At 38.4% G+C, this 23,723-nt stretch overlaps 1 protein-coding gene across 1 annotated transcript in view; it reads left to right on the top strand.

The window, feature by feature from the left end:
• The window catches only part of Ccdc62 (coiled-coil domain containing 62), a 42,140-nt gene extending 19,342 nt beyond the window's left edge, over positions 1–22,798 (top strand). The window contains exons 7-13 of the mRNA XM_077796834.1: positions 3,606–3,694; positions 4,025–4,140; positions 5,720–6,448; positions 8,663–8,807; positions 13,476–13,601; positions 21,343–21,435; positions 22,133–22,798. Coding sequence (XP_077652960.1) covers positions 3,606–3,694; positions 4,025–4,140; positions 5,720–6,448; positions 8,663–8,807; positions 13,476–13,601; positions 21,343–21,396 — 1,259 coding nt within the window. The 3' untranslated portion in view covers positions 21,397–21,435; positions 22,133–22,798. The remainder of the gene's footprint in view (positions 1–3,605; positions 3,695–4,024; positions 4,141–5,719; positions 6,449–8,662; positions 8,808–13,475; positions 13,602–21,342; positions 21,436–22,132) is intronic.
• The last annotated feature ends 925 nt before the right edge of the window (positions 22,799–23,723 follow it).

Here is a 23,723-nt window from a genome sequence, read left to right as displayed (position 1 = left end):
AAAGAAATAAATCAAGGGCTGGACACTCAGCTCAGTGGTAGAGTGCTTGCTTAGCATGCTCAGGGTCCTAGGTTGGATCCCCAGCACCACTCCCACCCCACCCACCCCACACCCCAAAAAAGGAAAAAGTAAAATGGAGCTTAGATCTGCTTTGGAGGCCTGAGCATGAAGTGTGCGGGGTGTGACTTTCCACAGAGGACTCCTCACTCTTTTTACTGCATGATCCTCTGTATCCACTAGCAAACACCAACGGAATACTGTCTGGGTAGAGTTGAGTCTGCAGTGCATATTGTTCTTAAATGTTTTTGCAATGTATCAAATGTACAGTGATTGCAAATATTTTTATTCTATTCCATCTAAGAGAAAATAATGTGAAAAAAAGCTTCTTTTATGAAAGAACCATATGTAAAAGTTATAAACTTCCATTTCTGGTGCATCCGGTTTTAGAAACCAACATTATCATTAGGGGTCTTTTTTATTCCCCCTAGTACTAGGGATTGAACTCAGGAGTATTTCCACTGAACTACATCTCCAGTTCTTTTTATTTATTTTTGAGACCAGGCCTTGCTAAGTTGTGGCTGGCCTTGAACTTGTGATCCTCCTGCCTCAGCCTCCTGAATTGCTGGCAAAATTTATTTTTAATTGAGACATAATAATTGCAAATATTATGGGATACAATATGAGAATTTGATGTATGTATACAATGTGTAATGATCAAATCAGAATAATAACATTTCCATCTTCTATTATCAATTTCTTTTTTTTGTGGTACTGGGGATGGAACCTATGGCCTTGCACATGCTAGGCAAATTCTCTACTACTGATACATGCCCAGCCCTAATTTTTTTTTTTTTTAAAGCTCAATGGAAAGCATTTTATTTTTAAAATTTTTTCAAATTTTATTTTTTTAGAAAGAGAGAATTTTTTTTTAATATTTATTTTTTAGTTTTCGGCAGACACAACATGTTTATTTGTATGTGGTGCTGAGGATCGAACCCAGGCCGCACGCATGCCAGGTGAGCGCGCTACCGCTTGAGCCACATCCCCAACCCCAGCCCCAATTTTTTTGTTATTTGATATCTCTGTTCTTTGTGAAATAATTTCTCCTTAAGAATAACATTAATCTTTTCTGGTACAGTACCTTAGATTGTTTAGTTCTTGTAGGTTCTCATTTTCCACGTTTTGAAGCTAGTTTAAAAATATTCATTTTTGGGACTGGGGTTGTAGCTCAGTAGTAGTTCACTTGCCTTGCATGCATGAGGCACTGGGTTCGAATCTCAGCACCACATAAAAATAAATAAAGATATTGTGTCTATTTACAACTAAAAATACTTTTAAAAAATATTCATTTGTGGGCGGTGGGTAGGGAAGAATGAAGGAACTTTGGATTGTGCAGAGGGAAGTGAAGGGAGGGGTGAGGCTGTGGGGTTGGGAGAGACAGTAGAATGAGAAAGACATTATTACCCTATACACATGTATGATTACACTATTGGTGTGACTCAGCACCATGTACAGCAGAGGAATGAGAAGTTATGCTCCATTTTTATACAATGTGTCAAAATGCATTCTACTGTCCTATATAACTAATTAGAACAAATTTTTAAACAGAAAAGTTTAAAATATATGTACATACATATATATGTGTGTGTATGTACGTATAATATATATAAATGCTCTACTGCAAATCTGGTCATACTAAAATATCCATGCTTCAGCAAAATATTTATAAAGTCTTTGCAAAAAGTGAAGATTTTAAAAATTAATAGTATCTCTCTTAGTCTTTTTTGCACTAAAAAACTGAGAATGTAGATTGAATATCCCTTATCCAAAATACTTGGGACCAGAAGTGTTTCAGGGTCTTTGGGATTTTTGGAATAGTTGCACGTACATAAGTAAACATCTTAGGGATGGAACCTGAGTCCTAAACAGGAAATTCATTATTGTTTCATATACACCTTATACTTATAGCTTTTAGGTAATTTTAAACAGTATTTTTAGCATGCTTACATTTTTTTTTTCCAGTACTGGGGATTAAACATAGGAGTTCCTTACTACTGAGCCACATCTTCATCCCTTTTTATTTTTTATTTTGAGACAGGGTCTTACTGAGTTTCACAGGCTAGGCTCAAGCTTGAGATCTTCCTGCTAGCCTCCTTAGAATCCATTAGGGATACTTGACCTGTATCCCTATGCATATTAAAGATAATTCTCATTGTGATTATCTGGCAAGTGAAAAGGGTTTTTAGGAAGTAGTAAACCTTTAAAAGAGTGTCTGGCTTTTACAAATAGAAACTCATTTGTTAACTTATGAGGTTTCCTTAGAGGTACAAAAATCTGTAGTCAGTGAGAATTTATAAGAAGGACTTAATTGCGAGATTCTATCACATTGACTTGCATGATGGCAAAAATAGTGATTTCTTCCCCTGTCATGTTTTCATGGTTTTTTTTATGTTGTTCGATTTTTTTTTTAACAATGAAAACAGTCCTAAGTTACTTGTATAATATGAAAAAAGTTAAAAATAAAATAACATATATCAAGTATAGAGATTTGGAAATCATTCCCATCCCATTCCTATAATATGAAAGACAAATAAGCCTTCCATCTAAAAATAACCTTTCTCGGGGCTGGGATTGTGGCTCAGCGGTAGATCTCTTGCCTAGCACATGTGAGGCCCTGGGTTCAATCCTCACCACCACATTAAAAAAAAAAAAAAAATTAGGGCTGGGGATGTGGCTCAAGCGGTAGCCCGCTCGCCTGGCATGCGTGCGGCCCGGGTTCAATCCTCAGCACCACATACAAACAAAGATGTTGTGTCCGCCGAAAACTAAAAAATAAATATTAAAAAATTCTCTCTCTCTCTCTCTCTCTCTCTCTCTCTCTCTCTCTCTCTCTCAAATAAAATAAAATAAAATAAAAACCTTTTTCTTTCTGATTCCCGCCCCCCCCCCCATATTGAGTATTGAATCCAGGGACACTATCACTGAGCTACATTCTCAGCTCTTTTTTTATTTTTTATTTTTAGACAGTGTCTTGCCAAGTTACTGAGGCTGGCCTCAAACTTGGTATCCTCCTGCCTCAGCCTATGGGGTAGCTGGATGACACATATGCCATGCTGCTCTTGGCTTTTTTTTTTTTTTTAATGCTAGAGATCCAATCCAGGGATTTATGCATGCTAAGTAGGTAGCTTCAACCTCAACTCCTAAAAAAACCTTGGCATATTGGCTATCAAGCTTTTTTTAAAAAAAACATACTTGTACTGGTATATCTACATAGAATAGTGGTATTTGTTGTCACATTCTTGTACATGCACACAATATAACAATACAATTTGTTTCGTTAGCTCTCAGACCTTATACATATTTACATATAAACATACACTTAAGTTGGAATTCTTTTTTGATTGAACATGAAGTATTTTGTAAAGTTGTCCATTTGATGAATCTACTGAAAAAAAAAGAATCTAGTCAGAATCATAGAGTAAAGCTCTTCTCAGTAAGTTCAGGAACAACACAACAACCGTGTTAATTGTTATCTTGTTAGAAATGGAGAGGTTCATGTTGAAATGGCTGATGAAAAGTGTTTAATAATTTTTGTTCTTAAATAGTAGAGAGAGAAAAGAGGAAAGATGAGTTACTGGATATTGCAAAGTCAAAACAAGAACGTACAAATTCAGAACTGCATAATTTGAGACAGGTATGTTCCCAGTTATCTTTCTCTCACTGTTAGGAAGGAAATGTTCATGAACAGACTAAGAAATTGTACACTGGTTAATTTTGTCTATGGCACTTTTGGAATCCTGACTACACTAGCCATACATTTAGCATAGTCGATCGGGTCTTGCTTATGGTAATTTAAAGTCAGCCATACTAACAAATATTAGGGTGAACTTAGGGAGAATAAAGGCAAGCAATGCACACTTCTCTAGCAAACTATCTGATGTATTAAGGTTTGAAAGTGACAAATTGTAGCCTCCATTTAGCTTCATTGTTATATTTTATATTGATATATCACTATCTATGGCAGATTTATGTAAAACAACAGAGTGATCTCCAGTTTCTTAATTTCAATGTGGAAAATTCTCAGGAATTAATTCAGATATATGATTCAAAGATTGAGGAATCGAAAGCCCTGACATCCAGGTAATCTTAGCATATGCTGTTACTATGATCTTGGCTTTTATTTCATCATTGGATCAATATTTACTTTGTGTTTACCACAGGCCAGGACCTACTACCATTCCTCATGTAGTAGGAAATACTATATATGAGCTAAAATTACTAATAGTCCTAGGTTATGGTGAGACCTGATTTGAGAATTTTAGGCATGATTCTAATTTAGCCACTTGATAAAAGTAAAATCATTAGATCTGATCTGTATTGGGTAGAAGATAGGCCAGAGGTAAACCAGTTCTTCATTCAGTTATTCACTCATTCAGCACCCACAGCATTCAGGCACTAGGCCAGGAATAGGGAATAGCAAGATGCATAGGACTTAATACTTGCCTCAAGAAATAACGTCAAAAATGGCATTGGTATCTGCAGTTGGAGCTCAACACTAAGGGTTGGCATATTGGCTCTCAAATTTTTTTAAAAAAACATTTGTATTGGTGTATCTACATGGAATAGTGGTATTTGTTGTCACATTCTTGTACATGCACAAAATATAACAATACAATTTGTTTTGTTAGCTCTCAGACCTTATACGTATTTACATATAAACACACACTTAAGTTGGAATTCTTTTTTGACTTAACATGAAGTATTTTGTAAAGTTGTTTAAAGGTTATTTTGAGATCCCTGCCCTCAGCCTGATTTTCCTGTTTGCCTTATCAATAGGAGACTACTTTCCTAACTTGTACCCAATTTCTGTAAAATTAAAGTATAAATATATAAAGTTAGCGGGCATAATAACTAAACAATTAAATTTAGTCTGCTTTTTCAAGCAGAAATGTTATAAGAAGCCATGAAAAGGAAGAGGGAGTAGAGAAGTTCCCCAGATCTGTATTGGATTGACATTGATGGCATCTCCTTTCCCTGGAAGAAAATGTAGTGGGATTAGTAGCTGCAGGAAACCGGTGTAAAATATTGCTACAGGCAGTGTAGCAGGAATTCAGCTGTGCTGCAGCTCTTATTGTGCTTTCCTTCTGGGGCCTCTGTTAGAAGTTATTACCCTGTTGCTCTGTGGCCCAGCTGCTGCCACTGTCAGTAGACACCAGTTCCACCCAGGGTTCTTTTGTGGGCAAAATCCCCTGACATTGTCACTTTTTCCTCTTTATATGTCAGTGCCACTTAGAGGTATTTGATGAGTTGGGATTACTCCTAAAAAGCAAAAAATGGCCTATATGCCGTTTTGAAAGGAAAGAGTTGTGTTTTCTAGGGGATCAGACCAATACAGATCAGAATACCTGAATACATGCGACATGAGAAATCTTAAAGTAAGGTATGCTAACAGGTTTTGTCACATTTATGTAGTATCCTTGATTTGGTGGGAGTGGGTCATTTATAAAGTAAGTACAGTAGAAGTTAAGGATGAGAAAGGGGAAGTGCTTGTAGCTTGGTGGTCAAAAAGATTTCCTGGAGGAGATCAGGCTGGAAGTGGGCTCTGCATATCAGACCAATGGGTCTTATTGGGATTTAGCTCTAATGAGGCATATGAGAAATACTTAGAATAATGATATCAAGTGTTTTATAACTTTCCTTTTTTGTAATGCCACTATAGCAGAGACATGTGTTTATCAGACCTTGACAATAACCACCTAAAAGTCGATGCTAAGACGGAGAAAAGTCAGAAGTCACTGGTTAAGGACCCAAAATTTGAAACCACATTGACTCAGCAAAATAGGCCAGACAAGATTTCTTGTGAGGTATGCAAAGGGAAGAAACTACAGATTAATACTGAATCTGGGGAAAAAAATATAATTGCTTTATCATCTCTGTTTACAAAAGACTTAATGGAAAAACAAAAATCTTGGTCTCTGGGTGGAAAAATCCAGAGTGAACCCGAAAACAAAATCACATTGTGCAAGATCCATGAAACATCATCAAAAGGTGGTGGAATTAGGTTTCAGAATGAAGAGAAGCAGCTCTGGGAAAGTTCAGCATCTTTACCTGATGAAAAGCAGTGGCATGATGTCAGTGTTTACCTGGGCCTGACCGACTGCTCTGATGCAAAGCCACCTGAAAAGCTGGATGTGGACTGTCATGACTTGATGGAAAAGTCTGAGATGTCATGTGGCCCCAGGAATGAAGGATGTCAGAGTGACAGTGACCTGTATGAATCCAAGTGCTGCCACCCGAGTAACTTCATAATCGAAGCCCCAGGTCACATGTCTGATATGGAGTGGATGAGCATTTTCAAGCCTTCTAAAGTGCAAAGAATTGTTCGCCACAAATCTGTGTGCACTTGTTCAGGAAGTGTCAGTGCAACAAAATATAACTCCTCGGCAAGGTTAGTGATGCTCACATCTATATGCCAGCACATAGTGTGTGTGCCAGAACATGCAAGTTCAGAGAGCTGCAGTAGCCACCTCGTGCCTCCTGTTAAACCACAGCAGTGTTTGCAAAGGAAATCTTAAGACAGACCGCTTACCCCTTGCATAGTCAGTTGAGTGCTTGATTATACAAAGGCTGTATTAGATTTCAGAGAGGAGTTGATCCTGGGGACTTCTGAGGCAAACATTTGGCTTAAAAACAAAACCAGTAATGAGTTGGCCAAATATGTTTTATTAAAATACAGATGGGTGGGTCACTGTGCAGAATGGAATGCTGCTCTGAAGCATTCCTCACCTCTGGATCTATTTGGAATCAACAAGTGTATCCTTCTGTGTCCAGAGTGCATTATTTTAACCACATATCAAAATTTCTTTTTGCCCTTATCCAGGGTCACTTGGCATATTCCCCATCCAATTGCTTATCCTGGGTCCAGCTTATATCTGTTTTCAACTTTATAGTCCCCCATTTTTTTTAAATCATGTAAGCGAATATTTGTATTTAATAAGCTGATAAAATTTACTAGGTTTTTAGAGATGAAAATGGATTAGATATTAGCAGAGGCTGAATTATTCAGGTTCATCTTTTTAGATTTGCTGAATCTTGTGGGTTGAGTGGCGCTGTAATGTCTGCTATTTTTAACAAAGCATAGCTTGTAGATTTTAAAATACAGAAAGGATGAAGTTTCTATATTGAGAGTCTTATTTGAATTATTGTATTGATTTTCATTTTAAAATTTCTTTCTAGTACTTATTATTTGGAGTGTTCTTTGACCCTTTTAGAAGCTTCAGTCCTTTAAAAATCATATCCTGCCATTTGCAAAAAAAAAAATTAACTTGGTTGTTGCATTAAATATCATCTAGTCATATTTGGTTTTTAAAAATCTTTGGGTGGGGCTGGGGATGTGGCTCAAGTGGTAGCGCGCTCACCTGGCAAGCACAGGGCGCTGGGTTCCATCCTCAGCACCACATAAAAATATTGTGTCCGCCGAAAACTAAAAAATAAATATTAAAAAGTTCTCTCTCTCTCAAAAAAAAAAAAAATTGGGGGGTGGTTGCAAGTAATCATCACTAGGGGACAACGTTCTGTTTGTCACTACTATACAAGAACATTCATGTTAAGGGAAAAGCTTGTGTTGGATAGTTTTGAGAGCATAGAGGAGCAAATTATATATAATTTATATGTTAAACTTAATGTATAAAACAAATTCAAAATCACCTTTCCTTCTAAGGCCCTTTTGACCTGACTGACTTAAAATAATTGAGGTAACTGCTTGTTCTGCCAGTGGAGGCACATGCCAAGGCATCACATGACAGATAACGTGACTAAGTAGGAAAGATAATTATGTTTTCCTATTTTTCCGTAGATTACAAGAACTTGTATGTCCACTCTATTATCTAAGTAAAATATTCGCGTTTGTGCCCCCATTCCATTTGACAAATAGAGGTTTGCCTGTGGAGAGAGAAGCCACAGGCACCTGCTCTTCCATGTTCTCTAAGACCCACCAACTGTAGGAGAATCAGCCACTGTGGCACCGTTTCACTTTCACAAAAGGCTCCATACAACTATTGACAAACTTGGCCTCGCAAACCAAAAACCTAACATTTTCACAAGTTTAACCTTACTCTGCATTAATTTTCCCCTTCCCTTTTGGATAATCCTGTCCCTAGAACTAACCTACCTTCCTTCCTTTAGTGTTAGCAGAGTGAATTCAGTGCCTATAGCATGCTTAAGCCCCTGCCCCCCACCACACCCTCTTAGTGGGTTTTTTTTTTTTTTTGAAGAGGGAAATTTCGTGTTCTGTAGTTACCCTTAACTACAAATATTGTTTTAATTCTTATTTGCAAAAGATGCATTAATTTCCAATATTATACTCAAATTAGAGCTTCTTTATTTAAAAAACAACATGTTGGGCTGGGGATGTGGCTCAAGCGGTAACGTGCTCACCTGGCATGCACAGGGCACAGGGTTCGATCCTCAGCACCACATAAAAATAAAATAAAGATGTTGTATCCACCGAAAACTAAAAAAAAAAATTCTCTCTTTCTCTCACTCTCTCTAAAAAAAACAACATGTTTTGTCTTCTTGAGATACTTTCAAGTATGATACTGTATGATACATGTAGGGTATTGCTTTAAGATAATCTGTTTATGTTTGATCTTATTATTCACAGTGAGCTAATTGCCATCCAACATTCCCACTGTTTGAGTTCTTCAAAGTCTGCCCTAAGAGAGGATGAGACAGAGGCCCCTCCTGATAAAAATAATTTATCCAAGGGTTTGTTAATCAACAAAGAAGCAGCTTTGTCCAGCAAAAAGGTTTGTGTTTTGTTTTATCAACTCCTAGTTTATTCAAGCAACATTTCTATCCAACATGCTTCAGTTTTTCTGTATTACTTTCACATAATTTTGGCCATTCCTCAGTTTTTCAAGTTATAGAACTTTAAGGTTCTTTCTATTTATATTTATTTGGCGGGGGGGGGGGGGGGGCAGAACCAGGGATTGGACTCAGGGGCACTCTGGTTGTGTGTATGTTGTCTTCCAGCAGCTGTACTGAAAAGATTCAGAAACTATAGCAGGGATAGATATTTTTTCTTAGTTAGAAGCTATTTAAGTAAAAGGTCTTTCTCCTTTTTAAAAAGATAATTAAGGGCTGGGATTGTGGCTCACTAGTAGAGCACTCACCTAGCGTGTGTGAGGCCCTGGGTTCAATCCTCAGCACCACATAAAAATAAATAAATAAAGATATTGTGTCCAACTATAGCTAAAAAATAAATATTTTTTAAAAAAGATAATTAAAATTGGTTTACCATCTGATTTCAGATAATGAATAGGAAAAATAAGCTTTGATTCAGTAAATTTAATTTTGTAAAAGTTTTATTTCCATATTATGATTCTTTACCTACAGAGCCTGGAGGAAGAAGAAAAAAAAGGAAGATGGAGTTGTTGAGAGTAGGAGTTTTTTTTTTTTAAATATTTATTTTTTAGTTATAGTTGGATACAATATCTTTATTTTATTTATTTTTATGTGGTGCTGAGGATCGAACCTGAGGCCTCGCATGTGCTAGGCGGGCGCTCTACCGCTGAGCCACAATCCCAGCCTGAGAGTAGGAGTTTTGTTTAAAATATGTTCTTTAGGGGGCTGGGTTGTAGCTCAGTGGTAGAGCACTCACCTGGCATGTGTGAGGCACTGGGTTTGATCCTCAGCACCACATTAATAAATAAACAAAGGTATTGTGACCATCTACAACTAAAAAAACATTTAAAAAATAAAAAATATGTTCTTCAGACTAGAAGCATCATCACCTGAGAACTTGCCAGAAATGCAGTTTTACAAGCCCACCCAGGACATATTGTTTTATCTCAGTTTTTTCAGGTGTGTGTGTGTGTGTGTGTGTGTGTGTGTGTGTGTTACTAGGGTTAGAGCCAAGGGGCACTATATTGCTGAGTTACATTCCCAGACCATTTTTAATTTTTTATTTTGAGACAGGGTCTCACTAGGCTGCTGAGGCTGGCCTCACACTTACGATTCTCCTGCCTTGAACTGCAGAGTCATTGGGATTATAGGCTCAATTATTATTATTTTTTTTAAAGAAGATTTTTTTTTAAAATATCTTTATTTTTATTTATTTTTATGTGGTGCTGGGGACTGAACTCAGGGCCTCACACATGCAGGGCAAGCGCTCTACCACTGAGCTACAACCCCAGTCCACAGGCTCAATTATTTTTAAATTAATCGTTTTATACAAGGCTGGAGCCTACAAGTCAGTGTTTTGTCTGGATTATGTGATTAATCAAAGTCCAAATTACCCACTTTTTTCTTTAAACATCAGTTGGCTTTAGGCAAAGTGCCCCTTGGGTCTTTTAGGTGTTTGATATATAAATATGTATGTATGTCCATTTTTTTTTTTTTTTGTGATAGTGGGGATTGAACCCTGGGATACTCTACCACTGAGATGCCCACCCCTAGCCATTTTTTTCTTATTTTTAAGAGGCCAGGTCATGTTAAGTTTCCCAGAATGACCTCAAACTTATGGTCCTCCTGCCTCAGCCTTCTGAGTCCCTTAAATTACAGGTGTGTGCCACCATGCCCAGCTTAATTTTGTTGTTGTTGTTGTTTTGTTTGCACAGAACTGGGGATTGAACCCAAGGCTTTATGCATGCTAGGCAAGCACTCTACCGTAGGGCCACATCCCCAGCACTTTTTTTTGGAGTTGGGGGAGTGGAGTGGGTACTGGGGACTGAATTCAGGGGTACTCGCCCACTGAGCCACATCCCCAGCCCTATTTGTATTTTATTTAGAGATAGGGTCTGAGTTGCTTAATGACTCACCATTGCTGAGTCTGGCTTTAAACTTGTAATTCTCTTGTTTTAGCCTCCTGAGCCGCTGGGAATACAGGCGTGTGCTACCCAGCCCAGCCCCAGCACCTTTTAATTAATTAATTAATTTTATTTTAATTTTTTCTGGTACTGTGGATTGAATCAGGGGCCCTTTACCACTAAGTTACATCCCCAGTCCTTTGTATTATTTACTTAGTTATTTGGGACTGAGGATTGAACTCAGGGGCACTTAACCATTGAGCCACATCCTCAGCCATTTTTAAATTTTCTTTAGAGACAGAGTCTCACTGAGTTGCTTAGGGCCTCACTAAGTTGCTGAGGTTAGCTTTGAACTTGAGATCCTCCTACCTCAGCCTCCTAAGCCACTGGGATTACAGGCATGTGCCATTGCACCCAACTGTTTTTTAAAGTTTGAGACAAGGGTCTTGATAAGTTGCTGAGAGTCATGCTAAGTTGCTGAGGCCTCGAACTTGTTATCCTTCTGCCTTAGCCTCTCATGTTGCTGGGATTACAGGTGTGTGCCACCACTCCTGGCTTTAGTTTTTATGTTTGAAACAGAGTCTATGTTGCCTGGGCTGGCCACATGGCAAGTTTGACGCCAGCTTCAGTAACTCAGTGAGATCTTCAGCAACTTAGTAAGACCCTGTCTCAAAATAAAAAATAAAAAGGACTGGGGATGTGGCTCAGTGGTAAAGTGTCTCTGGGTTCAGTCCCCAGAACCAAAAAACTAATCTTTCTGCATCTGCCTCTTGAATAGCTGGGATTATTGGTGTGTCCTACCACACTCCAGCTTTTATTTTTATTTATTTATTTATTTTAGTTGTAGATGGACACAGTATCTTTATTTATTTTTATGTGGTACTGAGGATCGAACCCAGTGCCGCATGCGCACTCTACCACTGAGCTCCTCTTGCTTTTATTTTTAATTAGTAAATATTTTGTACAGTAGCCACAAAACAGCAGCCCCCTTGAAGGATATGAAGCCTTATTTTTATTTTTATTTTTGTACCAAGGATTGCATTCAGGGGCACTTGCCCACTGAGCCACATCCCCAGCTCTATTTTGTATTTTATTTAGAAACAGGGTCTCACTGAGTTGTTGTGTAGCTCCTCGCCATTGCTGAGGCTGGCTTTGAACTTCCGATCTTCCTGTCTCAGCCTCCCGAGCTGCTGGGATTACAGGTGTGAGCCACTGCATATGGCAGTATGAAACCTTTTGTTTGTATGGTTGCCCTAAGGATCCTTGGAAATAGCCTTTTCCAATGAAAGAGAGAGAGAGAGAGAGAGAGAGAGAGAGAGTGTGTGTGTGTGTGTGTGTGTGTGTGTGTGTGTGTGTGTGAATGTGTATGTGTATGTGTATATGTATATGCTGGAGATGTAATCCAGGGATGCTTAACCACTGAGCCACATCCCCAACCCTATTTATTTTTTTATTTTGAGACAAGAGTCTCACTAAGTTGCTGAGGCTTTGAACTTGGGATTCTGCTGCCTCAGCTTCCAAAACCACTGGGATTATAGGTGTTTGCCACTATACCTAGCAAATAAATATTTTAAGCATTAGAAAAATGAAGGCTATAACTGGGCACAGTGGTGCATACCTGTAATCCCAGTGATTTAGGAGGCTGAGGCAGGAAGATTGCAAGTTAAGGCCAGCCTCAGAATCTTAACTAGGCCTAAGCAATTTAGTGAAGCCCTATCTCAAAATTTAAAAAAGAAAGAAAAGGATACTGGTGTTGTAACTCAATGATAAAGCCTCCTGGGTTCAATCCCCGGTACCAGGTAACAGAGGAAGAAGAAGAAGCAACTGTGCACCTACATTAGGGTTTATCAGATGTTTACATTTTAGGATATTTGCTCTATTTTTCTTTTTGAGGTAATAAAGTAGGAATCCCACCTGCTATTTTCTCCAGGCCCTCCCAGTTAACCACCATTCTGAAGTTGATTACACATTGTTTTTATTCTTTTGCTACATAAAAGTACATACATAGGGGCTGGGGTTGTGGCTCAGAGGAAAAGTGCTTGCCTAGCATGCATGAGGCACTGGGTTCGATCCTCAGCACCACATAAAAATAAAAATGAAGGTATTGTGTCCACCTACAACTAAAAAATAAATGTTAAAAAAAAGTACATAAACATTACATGATGCTATTTCGTTTGTTTTTATTTATTTTATCATTATTTTTGTGGTGTTGAGGATGGAACCTAGAGTCTCGTGTGTGCTAGGCCAGTGTCTACCACCAAGTCCGCTCCCCAGCTCCCAAAGTTGAAAAATAACAAGAATAAAAAAAAAAAAAAAGAAAAGAAAAGAAAAATAACAAGAATAAATGAAAGCACAGCTTTATGTTCTAAAAGCTTATAGGCTCTTAGTATTGAAGTCCCATATGCAGATAGTTGGATCTGCTAATTATGCCTTCAAAAATTTATTTAGGAAAGTAAATTGTAGCAAAATTCTGTTAAAATCACATTATTTAACAGAGTAGGTTCTAAGAAATAAAAGGAATTTGATCAATATTGATGTCTTACTTTGCAATATCTAATCATATATTAACAGGTAGCTACAACTTGTGACTAAAAGTTGTGTTTGTAAATATAAACACTTAAAAATATTTCTCAATTTTATGAATGCTCAAACTATTAATCCTTCTAGGAAGACTTCTCACCCACAAGTAAGCTTCAGCGATTGCTGGCAGAATCTCGGCAGATGGTCACGGATCTGGAGCTGAGCACACTGTTGCCCATCAGCTGTGAGAATTTCGACAGCAGTACCAGAAGTGTGCGTTTCCTTTTCTTACGGCTACACGGGTAGGATCTGGACACTCCATGAGCACTGGAGTGCAGGTGTCGCGGGAGGCAGCCTTTCTGTTAGAATGAGAGTTCCTTTATGTCTCCAAGGTAGGAAGTTGGCAGCTTGCTTTAAGGAGAAAGGCTCAAATATCTCTTCATCCAAACTGCCTCTGCCTCTTTGTAATTCCTGTTACTTGGACATGTGAGCATGAATTCTTGGGAATAGTTTTTTATGTGTATGGTGCTACAGATGAAACCCAGAGCTTGGTGCCAAACACTCTACCACTGAGTTAGAACCCCAACCCAAATTCTTGGGGATTTTTAAAAACACAACATTTCAATTTTCAACATTTCAAATACACAAAAATTTCAAATGCGAAAAAAAGAATAATAACAGTCACTCACCTTTAACAGTCATTAACTTCTTGCCATTTTTGTTTTATTCCCCCCATCCAAACATGTTTTCTTCTGAAGTGTTTTAGAGCAAATGTAAGACAATGTATCATTTCACTCATAAATACTTCATAGTTGTCTGTATCAGATATGGACTTTTAGAAACAGCCATAAGATTATTATATTCAACAGAACTAACGGTATCCTTAATATCATCTGTTGACTAAACCATCTTAAGTTTTTCCCATTTGTCTTAAAAATGTCTTTTTTCTCTTTGTTCAAATCAATATCTACCCAAGGTCCATACTTTGCATTTGGATATGGCCCTTAAAGTCTCTGTAGTGACCAACATTTCCTTTCTTCCCACTTTTCTCTTCCTCCTCTTCCTTCCTTCCTTTCTCTTCTGTTTTCCTCTTCCTTTTTCTCCGTCTTTTCTACTTTTTATTTATTTGGTGCTGAAGATTGAACCCAGGGCCTTGTATATGCTAAGCATGCTCTGTACCACTATACTCCCATCCCTATCTTTAGTTTTTTAAGGCCATTCATGTGTGGAAGAAACACTGGGTCATTTGTCCTGGAGAGTTACCCACATTTGGAATCTCACTGACTCTCTCTTTGAGTTAACACTTTCCTCTGTCCCCCATAATTCCTGAAAACTGGCATTTAGATTAGCAATTTGATGAGACTCTTGATCAATTTGGGGTTTGGAGTTTTTAAAATTTTGGCATTGGTCATTCTATCTGCTTCCTGTTCTGTCACAGCAGGAGGGCCCTAATATCTGGTTGTCCCATAAAAGATGTTATGCTTGATGGGTGTGTTTGGGAGTTTGTCAGCCTGAGCTTGAATATTACCAAGTTTCTCTAAAATCACTTAATGATTTTAGCATTCTCTGATTATTATTTAGCATTCTCTGATTATTATTTAGCATTCACTGATTATTATTTAGAACACATTACTTCATTGGGAACTTCATAATAGTCATTTTCTAAATCTGTCATTCTTACAGGGAAAATGACATGTTAAATCTTTTTTTTTTTGGTACTGGGGCTTGAACCCAGACACACTCTACCACTGAGCTATATTCTCACCCCTTTTAGTTTTTTATTTTGAAACAGGGTTTTACTAAAATTGCTATGGCTTTAGTTGCTGAGGCTGGCCTCAAACTTGTAATTCTTCTGCTTCAGCCTTCTGAGTCTTTGGGATTTCAGGTGTGTGCCACCAAGTCCAGGTCACACGTTAACTTTAACTGCTTATTTTAAGCACAGTAACAGTTCAATGGCAGTGATGTAAGTTACTCTGTAGATTTTATGGCATCATCGTAAATAGTGAAAAGAATGCTGGAAATCAGGATAGTTGCTCAGTTTCCTCATTGTAAAATATGAGCTTAGAACTGGTGCTTTAAGATTCAAGGTATTTTACTTGGGTGTGCTATGTGAATATTTAAAGATATTTGAAAGCCACTGAGTTAAATTCTTTTGCATCCCTGACCCAAAACCAAAATAAACAAAGCAGGTCTTCAAGAATACTGAAAGGCTTTTGTATTAACCCTAGTTGGGGTGCAGCTCAGGGGTGGAGTGTGTGCCTAGCTTGCGTGAGACCCAGGGTTCCATCCCCAATACTGAAAAGAAAAAAAAAGAACCTTGTTGGAGTATAATGCCATACAATAAAATGAAGACATTTATTAAGAATGTCTTTAATGATTATTTTAGTACTTTAATAAAAAACTGATATTAAAAAACTGGTTTGATAAGTTTGGACAAATGTGTATCCACCCATGCAACCAGTATTCCAATCAAGGTACAGAGCATTTCCATCACCCGAGAGGTCCTTTATGCTCGTTGAAGTGAATCCCTCTTTACCACTGTGTGCAGTTTCTGATCTGATTTTATCATGAGAGACTAGTTTGGCCTATTCCAGAGTTTTGTGAAAGTACAGCAGTATGGCATGTGCACTCTCCAGCTTTTTCAGTGTGACTGAGCTTCAGCCAGGCTGTGTATCAGCACTGTGTTCTTTTTTAATTGCTGCATAGTAGTATTCCATTATGTGACTCTTCCACCGATTATTTTTTCTCCTCTTGGTGGGACATTTGTTTCCTCTTTGTGGCTACTATGAGTAAAGCTACTGTGGACATTTTTATACTAGTGTTTTTATGTATGGATATTTTCCTTTTTGTTAATACCGAGAAGTAGAGTTGCTCGTGATACAATAATGTATATTAGCTGGGCCTGGTGGCACATATCTATTATCCCAGAGACCAGAGACTAAGGCAGGAGGGTGGCTTGGAGGTCAGCCTCTCCATTGTGGCAAGATCCTGTCTCAAAAGAAAAAAATAAAAAGGGCTGGGATGTAGCTCAGTGGTAAGGTACCCCTTTCAATCCCCAATACCAAAAAAAAAAAAAAAAAAGAACAAAAGAATAGGTGTACATTTGGGCTGGGGTTGTAGCTCAGCGGTAGAGCGCTTGCCTAGCATGTGTGAGGCACTGGGTTAAATTCTTAGCACCACATAAAAATAAATAAATAAATAAAGGTCCATTGACAACTAAAAAAAAAAAATAGGTGTACATTTAACTTCTTAATAAACTGCCAAATTGTTTTTCAAGTTAGTTCTGCTAGCTGTGTATAAGTGTTGTAGATGTTCCGTATACTTACCAATATATACTTATGTCATCATATTTGATCTAAATTGTTCTGATAAATATGAATTAGCATATTATTGAGATTTAATTTGCATTTGTTGGCTAATGATAAACATCTTCCTGTGTATTCATCTCCACTTATTTATGTTTTCCTTTTTTCTCTTACCATATTTTATAATTCTCATTGTAGGGATCATATATATCTTTTGTTAAATTTCTCTCCTAATATTTTGTTTATTGAGGCTATTATACATGGTGTTTTAAGGTTTGAGAATGTATTTTTATTATTTGTTGGTATAAATACTGTAAATTGGAACTTTGCTGCATTCATCTATTCTATATTTTCTAATAGACAAGCATGTCGTTTGTGAGCAAAGAAAATTTTGCTGGGCATGGTGGTGTATACCTATAATTCCCAGCAGCTAGGAAGGCTGAGGCAGGAGTATTGCAGGTTTTAGGCCAAACTCAGCAACTTATCAAGACCCTCAGCAATTTAGTGAGACCCTGTCTCAAAATTTAAAAAGATAAAAAGGACTGGGGATATAGCTCAGTGGTAAAGCACCCCTGGGTTCAATCCCCAGTACAATTTAAAAAAAAAGAAAAAGAAAGAAACTTATTTTTTCCCAGTCTTTATGCCTGATTTCTTACAGCTCTGGCTAGGATCTTCATATGAATGTTGAATAGAAATAGGGGGAGCAGGTGTCTTTGGCACATTCCCTGAAATACTCGCTGGCATTTCTTGCATGCTATCTTCAGTTGGCATTGTGTTACAATGAGCTGTCACACAGCAGTTTTCTTTGTGACACAGATGATCCAAAAGTTAGCATATTTGCCATGTTAGAATCAGCATGCTCCTTCCAGAAACCTAAACAGGTAGTTACAAAGGTTACCTTTAAAGAAGAATAAAGCTCCAGGGCTGGGATTGTCGACTAGCATGCAGGAGGCACTGGGTTTGATCCTCAGCACCACATAAAAATAAAATAAAGATACGTGTCCACCTGTAACTAAAAAATAAATATTAAAAAAGAAGAAGAAGAAGAAGAAGAAGAAGAAAGCTCCAAGATGGACATTGTAGAGAAGCTTGTAGTCTCAGGTATGCAGGAGGCTGGAGTGAGAGGATCACTTGAGCCTAGGCATCCAAAACCAGCCTGGGCAACATAGCTAGACCCTGTCCCTCAAAAAAGAAAAAAGAAGAAGAAAATGGAAATCCTATCATTTGTGACAACATGGATTAATCTAGGAGACGTTGTTAAGTGAAATAAGCCAGGCACAGAAAGACAAATACTGCATGGTCTGATTGACATGCAGCTACATGATCTGATAAACTTAGGGGCACAGTGGCACACAACTGTAATGCTAAAAACCTGGGAGGCTGAGGTAGGGAGTAGCAAGTTCAAAGCCAGCCTTAGCAATTTGTTGTGACCCTGTCTCAAAATAATAAAATAAAAAGGGCTGGGATGTAGCCCAGTGGTAGAGCACCCCTGGGTACCAAAAACATTTTTTTTTTTAAATAAAATGGTCAAACTCACAGAAGCAGAGGGTAGAATGGTAGTTATCAGGGACTAGAGGAGTGGAAGAAAAGGGGAAATGTTGGCCAGAAGATACAAACTTTCAGTCAGTGGAGGAATAAGTTCAAGAGATCTATTATACCTCATAGTGAGCATCATTAATAACAATGTATTATACACTTGAAATTGCTGAGAGAGTAGATTTTTTTTTAAATGATAAGTACATGAGATTGATTTGGCCCTTCCAAAATGTATACATATTTCAGAACATCACAACACAAATATATACAGTTTTTGTCAATTTAAATAAAAATAAATCCTCACTTCTTTTCTTTGTGGTACTGGGGATTGAAACCAAGGTCCCAGGCATGTATTGTACCACTGAGCTATTCTCCCAGCCCTAGAAACATTTAAATAAATGTTAGATATGTGCTACTCAGAGGACTGAGGGTTGAGGCAGGAGGATCACAAATTCCTGGTAAGCCTAGACAACTTAATGAAACCCTGTCTTTAAAAAAAGAAAAAAAGGCTGGGGATGTTCCTCAGGGGTACAGAACTTGCCTAGTATGTGTGATGCCCAGGATTGATCCCCAGTACCCGCCCCCATACAAGGTATGTCACAAAATAGCAGTTTTATACATGTTAAATGGCTATAAAATACTTAATTACCACAGTATGTATGGTGGGGACCTGAGTCTGCTTGTAGATTGGCTTGTTGAGAAGTGATGCAGGGCTGTTGCTGGGTGGAAAGCCGTAGCAGCAGTTGGACCTGTGTGTGACTCACAACATGGGCTGGGGAATGTTTCAGGGTGAGTGTGTCTTGAGTAGTCCCACATGGCCCAGTTCACCTGGGTACAGTGTGCCTAGTGTTCCTTATGGACAAAATCGTACATAAATGCAAACTTCACATTAAGCCCGAATTGTCCACTAACATACCAGATTGTAATAACCCATTCTTGTTTTCTTTTTTTTTTTTTTTTTTTAATTTTTTATTTATTTTTTTTAGTTTTTGGGGGACACAACATCTTTATTTGTACGTGGTACTGAGGATCGAACCCAGGCCGCACACATGCTAGGCCAGCGCGCTACCGCTTGAGCCACATCCCCAGCCCCCCATTCTTGTTTTCAAAGCAAGTGTTACAACAGACCTGTCTCTCAGGCTGTGGCTCCAGGCTTTTCTTGTAACCTCTTTTTTAGGGTTTGCTATAATTTAGATCCGAATGTCCCACAAAGGCCTTGTGCTAAAGGTTTACTCCCCAGTTCATGTTGCTAGTAGGAGGTAGTGAATCTTTTAGGAGGCTGGGCCTAGTAGAAAGGGGAGCGGTCATTGGGGCATGCCCGCAAAGAGGATATTGGGACCCCATTCCTCCTCTTTCTCATTCACTGCGGCCTTGGATGGATGGACTTCCTCTGCTGTTTGCTCCCTCCATGACATGCTGCCTTGCACAGGTCCAAAAACTATGGATTCACCTGATCTGGATCAAAATTGAGAGTCAAAACAAACCTTTCCTCTTTTTAAGTTGATAATCTCAGGTATTTTGTTATAGTAAGAAAAAAGCTAACACATTCCTGTCTAAGATAGGAATAAACTCCCTCATTTTGGTCTTCATAATGTGGATCTGTGTGTGTGTGTGTGTGTGTGTGTGTGTGTGTGTGTATTTATTTCCATCAGAGTACACATCATGGTACATAATGGTTGATTACATGCTACTGAGGATGCTTGGTAACTACCTTGAATGGAACTGATAGGAAAAAAGGCAAGACTGTGACCTTAGGTATAGATTGAAAAAAATGCTAAAGCTATTTTAAGTTAGTGCAAGCTTAGCTTCAGAGAATTTTTGAATCATGCCTGTAATCCCAGCTACTCAGGAGGCTGAGCCTAGAGGATTGAGGCCAGCCTTGGTAACTTAGCAAGACCTTCAGCAACTTAGTGAGACTTTGCCTCAAAATAAAAAGGGCTGGGAATGTAGCTCAGTCATAAAGCATCCCTGGGTTCAATCCCCAGTGCCTTTCTACCCCAGCTCCCAGAATTTTTCTAAAAAAAAAAAAAAAGAATTTTTGAGCTAATTAGATCCAGAAGAAATATCTAATCCAAGACTTTCATTTTACAGTAAGGAAAAGGGGCTATATCTCTTCTTTTGTTCAACGTCCCACATAGAATCAGAAAATCATTTAATTGGAAAAAAATATTCTTTCCACTGAATTAGCTGATTGCAGAAATGGATGGGAAATCATAATTTAAATAGTAGAAGTCTACTGGGCAACACACTTTACGTACTCCTCCCCCATGCCTTTGAACTTGGTACAGATAGAAACAGGAAAAGCAAATATTTTGAAAAAATAAAAATTTTTTTCAAGAAGGAAGCAGGGTAAAGTTCTGGGCACCCTGTGTCACCAAGGCGTTGCCGTCTGTAGCTCAAGACAAGAGTGGTGATTCAGAGCTGTGAAACAGGCTTTCTCCGACATCTCTGGAGAGCCCAAAATGATTTGGCCCTCCTGGTAGGGAAATGGCAGGGTTTTCTAAAAGCTACAGAAGAACTGAGCCTTTGACAAAGCAATATCACTTGGGAATCTCTCCTACAGACACTTCTGCATGGGCATAAATGGCATAAGTACAGATTTTTATTGCCGTGTTGCTTTATAAAAAAGACAAGCTGCAGCCCAAATGTCCAGCAAGAGAGAGGTGAGCAGTGCACATCCACACCCTGGGACCCTGCTTAGCTAGGAGGCAGGGCAGCTGGGATGCAGGAATAGCTTGTGCTTATCCTGAAAGGCTATACAGGCTAGTGCTACCACCGGGCATTCCAGCTCTTTCTTTAGGGGTCTTAAATCTTTTTTGTGGCAGGCTGGGAAAGCTTATGGAACCATGGGTCTCTTTTAGCATATTGTGGTTTGTCTGATCATTTTCTTTTTTCAGGGTTGGGGAGGTACTAGGGATTGAACCTGAGCTATATCCTCAGCCCTTTTTATTTTTGAGACAGGCTCTCACCAAGTTGCCCAGGCTGGCCTCAAACTTGGGATCCTCCTACATAGCTGTGATTATAGGTGTGTGCCACCAGACCCTGCACTTGGTTGTACTACTTCTATTTCCTAAGGTTTTTTTAAATGCATGTCTACTATATTTGCATATAGTTGTCTTTGTTTTTTTTCTAGTTTCTCTATCCTAAGTACTAACTTGGGGATTGTTTTTTAGAACTTAGAAGTCTCAGAAGAGTCAGATCAAAAGAATACCTTTGTCAGTCATTGAAAAAAACAAAGTCAACTTGAATATTCATTGTTATCTTGGGTAAGTCACCTTTGCTTATCTCACCTTATATCTTAGTTAACATTTAATAAGTAACTTGGGATATTGATAATGTGGAGTCAAGGCCATGCATTCGTTTGGCCAGTAATTCTCTTTTTCGCTTGGCCTATTTATACTGTACATACCTTCTAAATTCAGTCAAAGTATAATATCTACTTGTGAGAGAAATACAGATTAAAAGCTCTTATTCTGAGTACATAAAATTTTAAATCTAAGGAAGTTAATACATAATTCCAGCTTTAAAAATCAGATTCTAAATTAACATTTCAGTCTCTCACCTAGATGGCTCTCTGATAAGAAAAGTGTTTCTGGGGTTTCAGGTTTCATCAGAAAGTGGACAGACCGAGTAAGCACTTTCTTGGTTTGCATCTCCTGTATCAGACTTTCATGTCAGGTGCACAGTTACTTCAGAATTCAGTTTGATACGGCAACGGTATTGCCCATCTCTTCACCGTGAACATAAGAGCTGGAGCTGGGAAGACAGGAAGTTGAGTTGCCCCAGCTCCCTGTTCCTCTCCCTCTTAAGCTGCTCTCTTGCTAGGGAGTTTTGTATTTGTAACACGTCACATGACCTTATGCTGCTGGAACCAGGATGTGTGGTGAATGTCTTCCACCCTGGGAGCTTCAGTGCTGTCTGGTGCTTGCTGGTTTTCACTGTTTGCTCTGTTTCCTCCCCCAGCGCCAGATTTCTCATCTATATGGAGGACAGAAAGCAGACATCAATGTGACTTCACCTTAGAACAAGAGATGACTGTGATCCTTCACAGGCAGCATTTAACACCAAAGCGGAGCAGAAACTAAAAGTTTATTTTTTAAAACATCTGTTGTTTTCAGTTAACCATTTTCATGTCTAAGAAATATTTCCATTTGTAAAGTGAGGCCTTATTGTATGTACACGGAGTTAGAATTATGCTGAGAAGGAAAAAGGTCTCTGTAAAGGTGCAGGCTGTAGCTGGGCACTGGAGACTCTTCACATGGGAGGTCAGGTGAGCGCCTGCGTGTAGATGCCACCTTACCACCTGTTTTCCTAAACCCTGAACATCAGAGTCAGCTCCAGATATATGAGGAATAATTTTCTCTTCTCATACAATTTTAATGCTGGGCTTTGCTGTGTTAACAGACATGAGATGATATGATATAAAATGTTTTTAAGGGAAAATATCACCTTGGAGGCTGACAGGTGAGGTCCATCTGTCCTAAGCCAGCAGAGCCCCGTCTTGTCTGGGTCCGTAACTCAAACAAAAGCTTGCTGGAAAACCAAGTTTCATATGAATTTTTTTTATATTAAAGGACTAAAACACTTCCATTTTAACTTGTAAATTTTATTTTTTAAAGAATATAATGTGTGCTCTGTGTTCCTTCTAAGAGAACTGATCAGCTTCAGTCAATAAAAAATATTTTTAATACTAAAAAAAAAACTTTTGTTTTTTTAAATTATATAGGAATAAAATAAGGAAGGTGTTATTTTAAACTGAACTGGCAAGTTAATTTCCTTAGGAATGGGAATGCATTTTTTTTTAATCATTGCAGATATCAAAGTTCTGTTGTACTGGATAAATGCGCCTTTGTTGAAAGTTTCAGTGTTTCTTCGGAGATGATTTTCATGAGAGTGGAAGAGCCGCCCCAGTTAGCCTTTTTAATTAGGGTGCTGAAAAGAGAAGTTGGGCAAGGTTTGGCTGCATTCTTTATAAATACTTGCTTTCTCCCCAGGCTAGTTGTTCAGAGTAAGATTGAGAAAGGTGTAGTTGATCCCAAACCAGCGCTTGCCAAGTCGGGTACATAAACTACCCCTGGGGTAGGCTGGCTTCCAATCTGAGAATCAGAATATTAAATTTTTCCCTTTGTATGACAGGTTTGGGATCACACACATCACCCTGTCTACTAGAAAGGGAATACCGACGAGATGCTAATAGGAAGATTTTAGGAAACTAAAGGATTTTTTTTTTTTTGTACCTGAGATTGAACTCATAGGCACTTGACCACTGAGCCACATTTCCAGCCTTATTTTGCATTTATTTAGATACAAGGTAGCAAGACCGTGTCCCAAAATAAAAAATAAAAAGGGCTGGGATGCAGCTAAGTGGTAGAGTGCTCCTGGGTTCAGTCCCCAGTACCAAAAGAAAAAAAAAGAAAATATAAATTTTCTTTTACAGGTACCCACCTGTAATCTCAGTGAATAGGTAAGCCAAGGCAGGAGGATCTTAAGTTCAAGGATAGCTCCAGCAACTTAGTTGAGACCCTGTATCAAAATATAAAATAAAAAGGGCTGG

Source organism: Urocitellus parryii, chromosome 3, assembly GCF_045843805.1.
Source record: "Urocitellus parryii isolate mUroPar1 chromosome 3, mUroPar1.hap1, whole genome shotgun sequence".
NCBI lineage: Eukaryota > Metazoa > Chordata > Mammalia > Rodentia > Sciuridae > Urocitellus > Urocitellus parryii.
This window is presented reverse-complemented; position numbering and strand designations above follow the sequence as displayed.